The 12,343-nt window shown below is 43.8% G+C and overlaps 1 protein-coding gene across 4 annotated transcripts in view; it reads right to left on the reverse strand.

Moving 5' to 3' along the window:
- LOC134356693 (NCK-interacting protein with SH3 domain-like) overlaps positions 1 to 12,343 on the reverse strand; it is a 279,402-nt gene that overhangs the window by 195,423 nt on the left and 71,636 nt on the right. For 3 of the 4 annotated variants that reach the window (XM_063067733.1, XM_063067731.1, XM_063067732.1), the window contains exon 2: positions 1,613 to 1,725. The exons of the other annotated variant lie outside the window; for it this stretch is intronic. In XM_063067733.1, coding sequence (XP_062923803.1) covers positions 1,613 to 1,725 — 113 coding nt within the window. The remainder of the gene's footprint in view (positions 1 to 1,612; positions 1,726 to 12,343) is intronic. 4 annotated transcript variants of the gene reach the window in all.

Genomic DNA, 12,343 nt, shown 5'->3' on the forward strand with positions numbered 1-12,343 from the left:
CTTCCATTTTTTGTTCAGCCATGTGCCTATGTAACCGTCTCTGAAACATCGCTAATGTATATGCCTCTACCACCACCCCTGACAGGATGTTTCAGGCACCACCACTATGTAAAAAAACCTCTGACATCTCCCCTATACGTTCCTCAAAACATCTTAAAGTTATGCCCCCTTGTATTAACCATTTCTGCATTGGGAGAAAGGCACTGGCTGTCCACTCTATCTATGCCTCCATCAAATCACCTCTTACCCTCCTCCTCTCCAAAGAGAAAAGCACTGAATCGTTTAACCTATCCTTTAAGACGTGCGATCCGATTCAGATACCATCCTGCACCACCTCTGAAGCTTCTACATCCTTCGTATGAGGTGACCAGAATTGAACATATATTCCAAGAATGGTCTGACCAGAGTTTTATAGAGCTGTTACATTATCTCACGCCTCTCAAACTCAGTCCCTTGACTAATGAAAGTCAACACACCATACAACTGCTTAACAGCCCTATTAACTTGCAGTGCAACAATCAGCCATCCGTGGACAAGAACCCCAAGATCCACACTGTTGAGAATCCTGCCATTAATCCTGTGTTCTGCCTTCAGGTTCAACACTCCAAAGTGAATCACTGAAACATCGACTGTACCTCCTCCTAGAGATGCTGCCTGGCCTGCTGAAACTTTGATGTGTGTTGCTTGAATTTCCAGCATCTGCAGAATTCCTCGCGTTTGCACTTCACACTTTTCAGATTGAACTCTGTTTGCCACTTCTCAACCCAGTTCTGTATCCCAGCAATGTCCCATTGTACTCTACAACAATCTTCTACACTATTCACAACACATCTAACCTTCATGCCATCTGCAAACTTACTAACCCACCCTTATACTTCATCATCTAAGTCATTTATAAAAATTATAAAGAGCAGGGTCCCAGAACAGATCCTGAAGGAACACCACTAGTCACAAATCTCCAGGCTACCACTCTCTGACTTCTTTGGGTGAACCAATGCTGAATTCATGCAGCCAATTTTCCTATGCAATTTATGAGACCACTAGGCACCAGCACAGAAACAGCATTTGTTCTCCAACTCTTGGTGCCCATGAGAAGGTGCTGGTGAGCTGCCTTCTTAAAGCATTAAGACCCTTTAGGTAAAAGCGCTCCATCACGCTGTTTCAGATTCAATGCATTGGGATTTAAAATGCCTTACATGCTGTTTCAAGACTTGCCTTGGAAAATTTTACCTTTTAAGATTCCTGAACTATTTTATTCAAAATATAAATCAATTTATTCACAATTGCCTTATTAATCACATCTGAAAAAGTGGGGGGAAATGGACAGATGACATCTCAAGTCAAGACCCTTGATCCGAATTGGAAAAAAAGAGGGCAGACAGTATAAAATGGTAAGGGGAAGTGATGGAGCAACCTGGCCATTGATAGGTGGATCCAGTTGATTGGGAAGGGGGTGCGGTTGTAACCGCTTTGCCAAGTGCCTTTGCTTTGTCTGACCGTGCTTGGATACATTGATGACCAGCCATTTTAATGCTACTTTCCGTTCTCCCATTCCTCTGCTCTAGATGCAGCCTAAACAACACCACCACACAGAGATCTAGTTGACACTTACTGTAGAACTTCACGTTGTTCCAGGTTGTATTTGCCACCAGCTTTCATTGCTGCATTATGAATTGCCTCGATTGCTCGGTCAATTGACTGTAGGACCAGATCATGCTGATTTGACTTGGGGACAACAGAGAGAGGAATAAGTCCAGATGGTTACTTCATTATAGATTATGAACAGTAAAAGTATATGAATCATGAATGACATTTAGCATTAAAGTATAAAAGAAAATATTCTGTGCTTCTTTAAACAAAATTCACAGTGCATTCTCTACAAAGATAATAATAGGCAGACAGCTTTAAGATGGTCATAATTTAAAGAAATATTGTAAGTGTTCTCCTGAAGTAGTTGATCAGGGTCAAGGATGGGTAGCTACCACTTCAGTTTTGTGGGTTCTGAGCTGAGATCTACAGATTCTTCCACAGCTGGAAATGGTGCTGTCTGAAGAGGTGGGCAGATGTTAGGTGCTTGGCTCATACAGAGTGCCCCCATCACTTGAACACAGGCCAGGAGTCAGCTGAAACATTCCAAGGAAGCAGCAATCACCTCCTTGAATCGTTACCCATTACACAGCTCAGAACAGACGGCCTGCTTTAAGAATCTGAAGTCAGGCATGTCCCTTTGGCACTCCAGTTTGTCCAACCTCCCCTGCTAATATTATCCAATCCAGGGAACCTCTAGTATTAGTTATAATATTATCCAAAGCGTCTTCTAGACATAGGACTTAACACTTCTCTTTGTAAACAAATCCTTGACTTAGACCCTCTGCCTTTCATCATGGCTGATCCTGGATCCCATTCAACCCCATACACCTGCCCCTTCACCATATCCCTTGATGCCCAGCCAATCAGGAATCTATCAACTTCTGCTTTAAATATACCCACGGACTTAGCCTCCACCGCAGTCTGTGGCAGAGCATTCCACAGATTCACCACTCTTCGGCTAAAAAAATTCCTCCTTACTTCTTACAGCGCACCCTAATGCCTTCACCATCGCTTTGGTGGATTTTAACCAGGCCAGCCTGAAAAAAATCACTAAACAATTACCATCAACAGATCACTTGCAATACCAAAGGAAACAATACACTAGACCATTGCTACACCACCACGCCCTCACTTGGGGAAGTCTGATCACCCCCCTATACTTCTACTCCCTGAGTACAGGCAGAGACTGAAGACTGCAGCAGCTGTAGATAGGACCAAGAAGGTATAGCCAAGGGAAGCATAGGAGCGCTTACACGCCTATTTTGAATTGGTGGTCCAGACCGTATTCAGGGATTTATCTTCGATTCTGGATGAGTTTGCTGCAGTTGTTACTGACTTCATTAAAACCTGTGTGGATGAGTGTGTGCCTACAAAGACTTGCTGTACATTATCAAACCAAAAGCTGTGGATGAACTAGGAGGTACATTGTCTGCTGAAGGCTCGGCTTGTGGCATTCAAGATTGATGAACCAAATCTGTACCAGAAAACTAGGTATGACTGACAGAGGGCTATTTCAAGGGTGAAAAGACAATTTTGAATGAGGTTGAAGGTGAAATAGGATGTACGACACTCTGGTAGGGTTTACAAGACATTACTTCCTAAAATGTGAAACCCAGTAGAGTGAATGGTAGTGATGCTTCACTATCAGATGGATCTCAACATCTTCAAAGTCCGCTTTGAAAAGGAGAATACAACTACAGCTGTGAAGTTCCCTGCTGTTCCCGGTGACCCTTGGATCTCTGTCTTGAAGGCTGATGTTAGACTGTCTCTAAATAGGGTGAACTCTCGCAAGGCGGGAGGTCCCGATGGAGTACCTGGTCAGGCTCTGAAAACCTTGTGCCAACCAACTGGCGGGAGTATTCTAAGACATTTTCAACCTCTCACTGAAACGGGCGGAAGCTCCCATTTGTTTCAAAAAGGCAACAATCATACCAGTACCTAACAAGGATAATGTGAGATGCCTTGATGACTATCGCCCAGTAGCACCCACATCTACAGTGATGAAATGCTTTGAGAGGTTGGTCATGACCAGACTGACCTCCTGCCTCAACAAGGACCTGCACTTTGCCTATCACCACGATAGGTCAACGGCTCTCCAATGGCTCTCAATGGCTCTTCACACAGCCCTACACCACCTGGACAATACAAACATCTATGTCAGGATGCTGTTCATCGACTATTGCTCAGCATTTAACACAAATATTCCCACAATCCTGATTGATAAGCTACAGAACCTGGGCCTCTGTACCTCCCTCTGCAATTGGATCCTCAACTTCCTAACCGGAGGACCACACTATGTGCAGATTGGCGATAATACCTCCTCCTCACTGACGATCAACACTGGTGCACTGTATGCTTAGCCCACTGCTCTAATCTCTCTATACCCATGACTGTGTGGCTAGGCATAGCTCAAATACCATCTATAAATTTGCTGATAATACAACCATTGTTGGTAGAATCTCAGATGGAGACGAGAGGGTGTGCAGGAGCAAGATATACTAATTAGTGGAGTGGTGTCGCAGCAACAACCTTGCACTCAATATCAGTAAGACAAAAGAGCCGATTGTGGACTTCAGGAAGGGCAAGACGAAGGAACACATACTTCATAGAGGGATCAGACGTGAAGAGAGTGGGCAGTTTCAAGTTTCTGGGTAACAAGATCTCAGAGGACCTAACCTGGTCCCAACATATCAATGCAGTTATAAAGGCGAGACAGCTTCACAAGGAGTTTGAAAAGATTCGGTAGTCAACAAAAACACTCAAAAACTTCTATAGCTGTACCATAGAGAGCATTCTGACAGGCTGCATCACTGTCTGGTATGGGGGAACTACTGCACAGGACCCAGAGGGTTGTAAATTTAGTCAGCTCCATCTTAGGTAGTAGCCTACAAAGTACCCAGGACATCTTCAAGGAGCGGTGTCTCAGAAAGGCAGCGTCCATTATTAAGGGCCCCCAGCACCCAGGGCATGCCCTTTTTTCATTGTTACCATCAGATAGGAGGTACAGAAGCCTGAAGGCACACACTCAGCAATTCAGGAACAGCTTCTTCCCCTCTGCCATCCAATCCCTAAATGGACATTGAAACCATGAACAATACCTCACTTCTTATAATATATATTATTTCTGTTTCTGCATAATTTTTAATCTATTCAATGTACATAGACGTTACTTTTTTTATGTATTGCATTGAACTGCTGCTGCTAAGTTAACAAATTTCATGACACATGCTGGTGGTAATAAACCTGATTCTGATTCTGCTTTAAAGGGTCACCCCTCAATTTTGAGGTTGTGCCCTCCAGTTCTGGGCACCCCTACCTCTCCACATCCACCAATATCTAGTCCTTTCAACATCTGTTGACAATACTCCAAGTGCGGCCTGACTAATGTCTTATAAAGCTTCAGCATTATAAAGAATTGTAGGGCGAAGGAACCATGGGTGATAAGAGAGGTGGAGAATCTAGTCAGGTGGAAGGCAGCAGCATACATGAGGTTTAGGAAGCAAGGATCAGATGGGTTTATTGAGGAATATAGGGTAGGAAGTAAGGAGCTTAAGAAGGGGCTGAGGAGAGCAAGAAGGGGGCATGAGAAGGCCTTGGTGAGTAGGGTAAAGGAAAACCCACAAGGCATTCATCAATTATGTGAAGAACAAAAGGATGACAGGAGTGAAGATAGGACCGAATAGAGATAAAGGTGGGAAGATGTGCCTGGAGGCGGTGGAAGTGAGCAAGGTCCTCAATGAATACTTCTCTTTGGTATTCACCAATGAGAGGGAACTTGATGATGGTTAGGACAATATGAGTGAGGTTGATATTCTGAAGGAGCATGTCGATATTAAGGGAGAAGAGGTGCTGGAGTTGTTAAATACATTAGGCTGGATAAGTCCCCGGGGCCTGACGGAATATTCCCCAGGCTGCTCCACGAGGTCAAGGAAGAGATTGCTGAGCCTTTGTCTAGGATCTTTATGTCCTCGTTGTCCACGGGAATGGTGCCAGAGGATTGGAGGGAGGCAAAAGTTGTCCCCTTTGTTCAAAAAAGGTAGTAGGGATAGTCCGGGTAATTATAGACCAGTGAGCCTGTGGTGGGAAAGCTGTTAGAAAGGATTCTTAGAGATAGGATCTATGGGCATTTAGAGATTCATGGTCTGATCAGCATGGCTTTGTGAAGAGCAGATCGTGACTACCAAGCCTGAATAGAGTTCTTTGAGGAGGTGACCAGGCATATAGATGAGGGTAATGCAGTGGATGTGATCTACATGGATTTTAGTAAGGCATTTGACAAGGTTCCACATGGTAGGCTTATTCAGAAAGTCAGAAGGCATGGAATCCAGGGGAGTTTGGCCAGGTGAATTCTGAATTGGCTTGCCTGCAGAAAGTAGAGGGTCGTGGTGGAGGGAGTACATCCGGATTGGAGGGTTGTGACTAGAGGTGTCCCACAAGGATCAGTTCTGGGACCTCTACTTTTCGTGATTTTTATTAATGACCTGGATGTGGGGGTAGAAGGGTTGGTTGGCAAGTTTGCAGACTACATAAAGGTTGGTGGTGTTGTGGATAGTGTAGAGGATTGTCGAAGATTGCAGAGAGACATTGATAGAATGCAGAAGTGGGCTGAGAAGTGGCAGATGGAGTTCAACCTGGAGAAGTGTAAGGTGGTACCCTTTGGAAGGACAAACTCCAAAGCAGAGTACAAAGTAAATGGTAGGATACTTGGTAGCGTGGAGGAGCAGAGGGATCTGGGGTTACATGTCCACAGATCCCGGAAAGTTATCTCACAGGTAGATAGGGTAGTTAAGAAAGCTTTCTTAAGTCAAGGGATAGAGTTTAAGAGTCACAGGGCAATGATGCAGCTCTCTAAAACTAGTTAGGCCACATTTGGAGTACTGTGTCCAGTTCTGGTCACCTCACTATAGGAAGGATGTGGAAGCATTGGAAAGGGTACAGAGGAGATTTACCAGAATGCTGCCTGGTTTAGAGAGTATGTATTATGATCAGAGATTAAGGGAGCTAGGGCTTTACTCTCTGGAGAGGAGGAGGATGAAAGGAGACATGATGGAGGTATACAAGATATTAAGAGGAATAGATAGAGTGGACAGTCAGCGCCTCTTTCCCAGGGCACCACTGCTCAATACAAGAGGACATTGCTTTAAGGTAAGGGGTGGGAAGTTCAAGGGGGATATTAAGAGGAAGGTTCTTTACTCAGAGAGTGGTTGGTGCGTGAAATGCACTGCCTGAGTCAGTGGTGGAGGCAGATACACTAGTGAAATTTAAGAGACTACTAGAAAGGTATATGGAGGAATTTAAGGTGGAGAGTTATAATGGAGGCAGGGTTTAAGGGTCGGCACAACATTGTGGGTCGAAGGGCCTGTGCTGTGCTGCACTATTCTATGTTCTATATTCTATTATCTCCTTGCTTTGGTCCTGAAGGAATGCTTTCCAGAGTACTGAAAGAATTGGCAGAAGTTATAGTAGAGGCTTTGGTGATAATTTACCAGATTTCTCTGGACTCTGAGCAGGTCCCAGCAGATTGGAAGGTGGCGAATGTCACGCCACTGTACAAAAAAGGATGTAGGCAAAAGGCAAGTAACTACAGGCCAATTAGTTTAACATCTGTAGTCAGAAAAATTCTTGAACCTATCATTTAAGAAATAGTGAGGCATCTGGAAAAAAATTGGATCCAACAGGCAGATGGAGAACAATGTTGGTAAATGTGAGGTCATCCACTTTGGGAGGGAAAATGGAAGAGCAGATTATTTAAATGGTAAAAAATTGCAGCACATTGCTGTGCAGAGGGACTTGGGAATGCTTGTGCATGAATCACAAAAGTTTGATTAGCAGGTGCACCAGCCTATCAAGAAGGCAAATGGAATGTTGGCCTTCAATGCTGGAGGAATTGAATTTAAGAGCAGGGAGGTCATGCTGCAACTGTACAAGGTACTGGTGAGGCCACACCTGGAGTACTGCATGCAGTTCTGGTCTCCTTATTTGAGGAAAGATATACCGGCTTTGGGGTAGTGCAGAGGTGGTTCCCCAGGTTGATTTCAGAGATGAGCGAGTTATACTATGAGGAAAGATTGAGCTGCCTGGGATTGTACTCACTGGAATTCAGAAGAATGAACGGAGATCTTATAGAAACATAAAATTACGAAAGGGATAAGGGATAGATAAGATAGAGGCAGGAAAGTTAGTTCCATTTTAAGGTGAGACAAGAACTAGGGGACCTAGTCTCAAGATTTGGGGGAGTAGATTTAGGATGGAGGAACAGCTTTTCCCAGACTGTAGTGAATCTGTGGAATTCTCTGCCCAATGAAGCAGCAGAAGCTACTTCAATAAATATGTTTCAGGCAAGGTTGGATAGATTTTTGTATAGTAGGGGAATTGAGGGTTATGAGGAAAAGGCAGGGAGGTGGAGATGAGCCCATGGCCATATCAGCCATGATCTTATTGAATAGTGGAGCAGACTCGATGGGCCAGATGGTCTACTCCTGCTCCTACTTCTTACTTTCTTATGTTCTTAAGTAATAGCAATGGCACTCACTCCTGCTCCCTGACACTTATTGGCCTGTTTGCCCTCATATTTCATCTTTTCCCTTCTTATAGCTTTTTAGTTGCCCTTTGTTGGACCTTAAAAGCTTCCCAATCATCTAACTTCCCACACCTTTGCTACTTTATGTGTCTACTCCTTGGGTTTTATGCAGTCCTTAACTTCCCATGTCAGCCAATGTCGCCTGGCCCTGCCATTTGAGATCTACATCTGTGGGACACATCTGTCCTGCGCCATGTGAACTATTCCCATTAGCTTCAGTCATCTCTGTTCTGTTGCCAGTATCCCCCTCCAATCCAGCTAGCCTTGTTCCTCCCTCATGCCTCTGTAATTCCCTTTATTCCATTGCAATACTACTATATGAGACTGGTGCTTCTCCCTCTCAAATTATAGCATGAATTCAATCATATTATGATCACTGCCTCCTCGGGGTTCCTTTACGTTAATCTGATCAGAGTTATTACACCATACCCAATCTAAGGTGGCCTATCCCCAAGTAGACTCAAGCACAAGCTGCTCTAAAATGCCATCTCACAGGCAGTCTTTTGCAATCTGGCACCAACTTGATTTTCCTAATCCCCTTACATATTAAAGTCCCTTATTACAATTGTAGTGTTACCCTTATTACATGCCCTTTCCAGCTCCCTGTGCAATCTCAACCCCACACCTTGGCTACTACTTGGAGGCCTATATATGATTCCCATAATGTCTTTTTTTTCCACCCTTGCGGTTTCTTAACTCCACCCACAAAGTGACACTCTTTCTAAAGATGTAATTTCATCTCTTACCAATAGAGCCACACCACCACGTACGCCTTCCTGGCTGTCCTTTCCATACAAAGTATATGATCTGATGTTAAGCTCCCAACTGTGACCTTCTTTCAGCCACAAATTCTTGACCAACAGATCGCTTCAATAAGGATAGGCAGCTACACCTCTGCCACAATTATCCTCAATAACTGAAATCACCTCTTATATTCTAAGGTTGAGTCTTAACCTCACAATCTATCTCATCATGACTTTGCACCTCACTGTCTCCACTGTACCTTCTCCTTAACAGCAGCACCTTGCCTCATCAGGCTGTGATCTCAACCCATTATCCTCACAAATGTTTAATACTTAGTTGAACCACCTCTCATAGGTATAACAGCCAGCATCTTTTTGGATAAGTTTTGCACAACATGACAGATCAAAAATTGCCCATTCCTCCTTGCAATATTGCTCAAGCTGTGCAGGGTTAGTTGGGGAGAAGCAGTGAACAGCAATCTTGAGGTCTTGCTAAAAATGTTCAAGCATCAATTTTCTTCATTTGAAACCACACCATGGTTGCTCTGGCAGTGTGCTTTGGGTCATTATCCTGCTAAAAGACGAACTTCCTCCCCATTTTAAGCATTTTGGCAGAGGATAGCGGATTTTTATCCAGGGTCTCTCTGTATTTAGCTGCATTCATCTTCCCATCAATCCTGACCAGATTTCCAGTTCCTGCTGCTGAATTGCATCCTGATACAGTAGGGATGGTGCTACCCGATATGCAGTATTAAATTTATGTAACATACACCACTTAGTATTGAGTCAAAAAGTTCCACTTTAGTCTCACTCAACCACAAGACCTTCTTCCACATGTTTATAGTATCTTTTACATGACACTTTGCAAGTCTTTATGGGCAAGGATATGCTTTTTTTAAAAAAAAAGACAGGGCTTCTTCCTAGCCACTCTTCCATAAATGTTATTTTTGCGCAAGGCCTCAATAATCCACTTTGATCTTGTTTGCTAGCTTGCTTTCATATTTCACTTTTTCCCTCCTAATGATTCTTTTAGTTACTCTCTGTAGGTTTTTAAAAGCTGCCCAATCCTTTGTCTTCCCACTCATTTTTGCTTTGTTGTATGCCTTCTCTTTTGCTTTTATATTAGCTTTGTCTTCCCTTGTCAGCCATGGTTGTACCATTTTGCCATTTGAGTATTTCTTCATGTTCTTCCTATGAACCTGTGAATTTCCCCTGGGTGATACTAGTTCCTCCCACATTCCAAAGATGTGCAGAAATTCATCATCTCTGTTCGAAAGGGAGGTCCTTGCATTCTGAGGCTGTAACCTCTGGTCGTAGACTCTCCCACTATTAGAAGCATCCACTTCACATCCAGGAGCTATCAAATGCTCCCCATACATTAACCCTTTAATTTCAAGGATCATTCTCGTAAACCTCTGGACCCTCTCCACTGCTGGCACATACTTTCCTTGATATGAGACCCAGAATATTCCAAGTGTGGTTTGACAAATGTCTTAAGTGGGGTCTCTGCATTACTTTATCTGAGCCCACTCAAAATTAGTGCTAATATTGCATTTTTCTTCCTTACCACTGACTCAACCCGCAAGTTAAATTTTCAGGAATCCTGTACTAGGACTTCCAGGCCCTCTGGCACCTTCAATTTATGAACTTGTTCTCATTTTAAACAACAGTCTATGCCTTTATTCTTTCTGCTAAACTGCATGACCACACACTTCACTACATTGGCCTTTTAGCTCACCAAGTCAATTTCTGTGCTGTTTAGGGCTCTAGCTACTCCCCTCATAACGCTCTGTCCGCCAGAGAAAGCAGGATCTCCCAGTGGCCACACATTCTAATTCCACATCCCATTCCCATTCTGACATGTCTATCCACGGCCTCCTCTACTGTAAAGATGAAGCCACACTCAGGTTGGAGGAACAACACCTTATATTCCGTCTGGGTAGCCTCCAACCTGATGGCATGAACATCGACTTCTCTAACTTCCGCTAAGGCCCCACCTCCCCCTCGTACCCCATCTGTTACTCATTTTTATGCACACATTCTTTCTCTCACTCTCCTTTTTCTCCCTCTGTCCCTCTGAATATACCTCTTGCCCATCCTCTGGGTCCCCCCCCCCTTGTCTTTCTTCCCGGACCTCCTGTCCCATGATCCTCTCGTATCCCCTTTTGCCTATCACCTGTCCAGCTCTGGGCTCTATCCCTCCCCCTCCTGTCTTCTCCTATCATTTTGCATCTCCCCCTCCAGCTTTCAAATCCCTTACTCACTCTTCCTTCAGTTAGTCCTGACGAAGGGTCTCGGCCTGAAACGTCGACTGCGCCTCTTCCTATAGATGCTGCTTGGCCTGCTGCGTTCACCAGCAACTTTGATGTATGTTGCTTGAATTTCCAGCATCTGCAGAATTCCTGTTGTTTCCCCTCATGACTATGTACACTTCTATCGTGTTACCCTCCTTCACTCCAGGGAAAATAAACCTAGCTTATCTAGTTTCTCCTTCGAATTGCAATCAAGGCATCAACCTGGTGAGTAGTCTCTGCACTATATGCAGCACAAACATATTGTAACAGCACAGCTTGAATCACAGAAATGCACTACACAGAAACAGTCCTTACTGCCCACCTCATCTAGGCCAGCTGATGCTTGTCTGTATTAGGCTTGTTCTTTTCCACTTTCCTACTGTCTAAATGCCTTTGAAACATTGTAAATGAACCCATCTTCACCACCTACATTGAAATAATTACTCTTTGAAATCCTTCAAATTTCTCCCCTCTCACTGGAAACCTGTGCCCTGAATTTCTTGACCCCACTGTGCTGGAATAAATGACACCGACTATTTATCCTATCTACCTAAGCAACACGAGAGAAAAATGGGGCCCCTCAAACACCAAAGTGGACATCTTTGTGTGGAGACATTGGAAATGATTGAGGTCTAAATGAATATTTCTCTCTTTACATAGTAAATATGGAGGACAAAGACTTCAGAGTGAGGGAAAGTTAATGAAGTGGTCTTGGGTATACTCCACATTACAGCAAAGGGTATCTTAAAATCTATGACGGTATACAAATCTTTTGGGCCTGACCATATAGGAAGCTAGAGAAAACCGTGGGAGATTTGGCTGAGATATCTACAATATCGTGAGCCACAGATAAATGCCCATAGACAGAAGGGTAGCAAATGTTATGCCTTTAAGAAGGTTGGCAATGAAAAGCATGGGAATTACAGACCAGCAAGTTTAACATCTGTGATGAGTAAGCTACTGGAGAGATAGAAAAGATATAAATGCAGATCGAAAGACAAGTTGTAAACTTGATTGAGCTTTTTTGACGAGATGATTAAGAAAGTTGATGACAGAAGGTCAGTAGATGTGGTTTACAGAAGCATAGAAACATACAGCCTTTTTCACCCACCTTGTCCATGCCAACAAAGATGCTA

The sequence above is a fragment of the Mobula hypostoma genome, chromosome 15 (genome assembly GCF_963921235.1).
Source record: "Mobula hypostoma chromosome 15, sMobHyp1.1, whole genome shotgun sequence".
Taxonomy (NCBI): Eukaryota; Metazoa; Chordata; class Chondrichthyes; order Myliobatiformes; family Myliobatidae; genus Mobula; species Mobula hypostoma.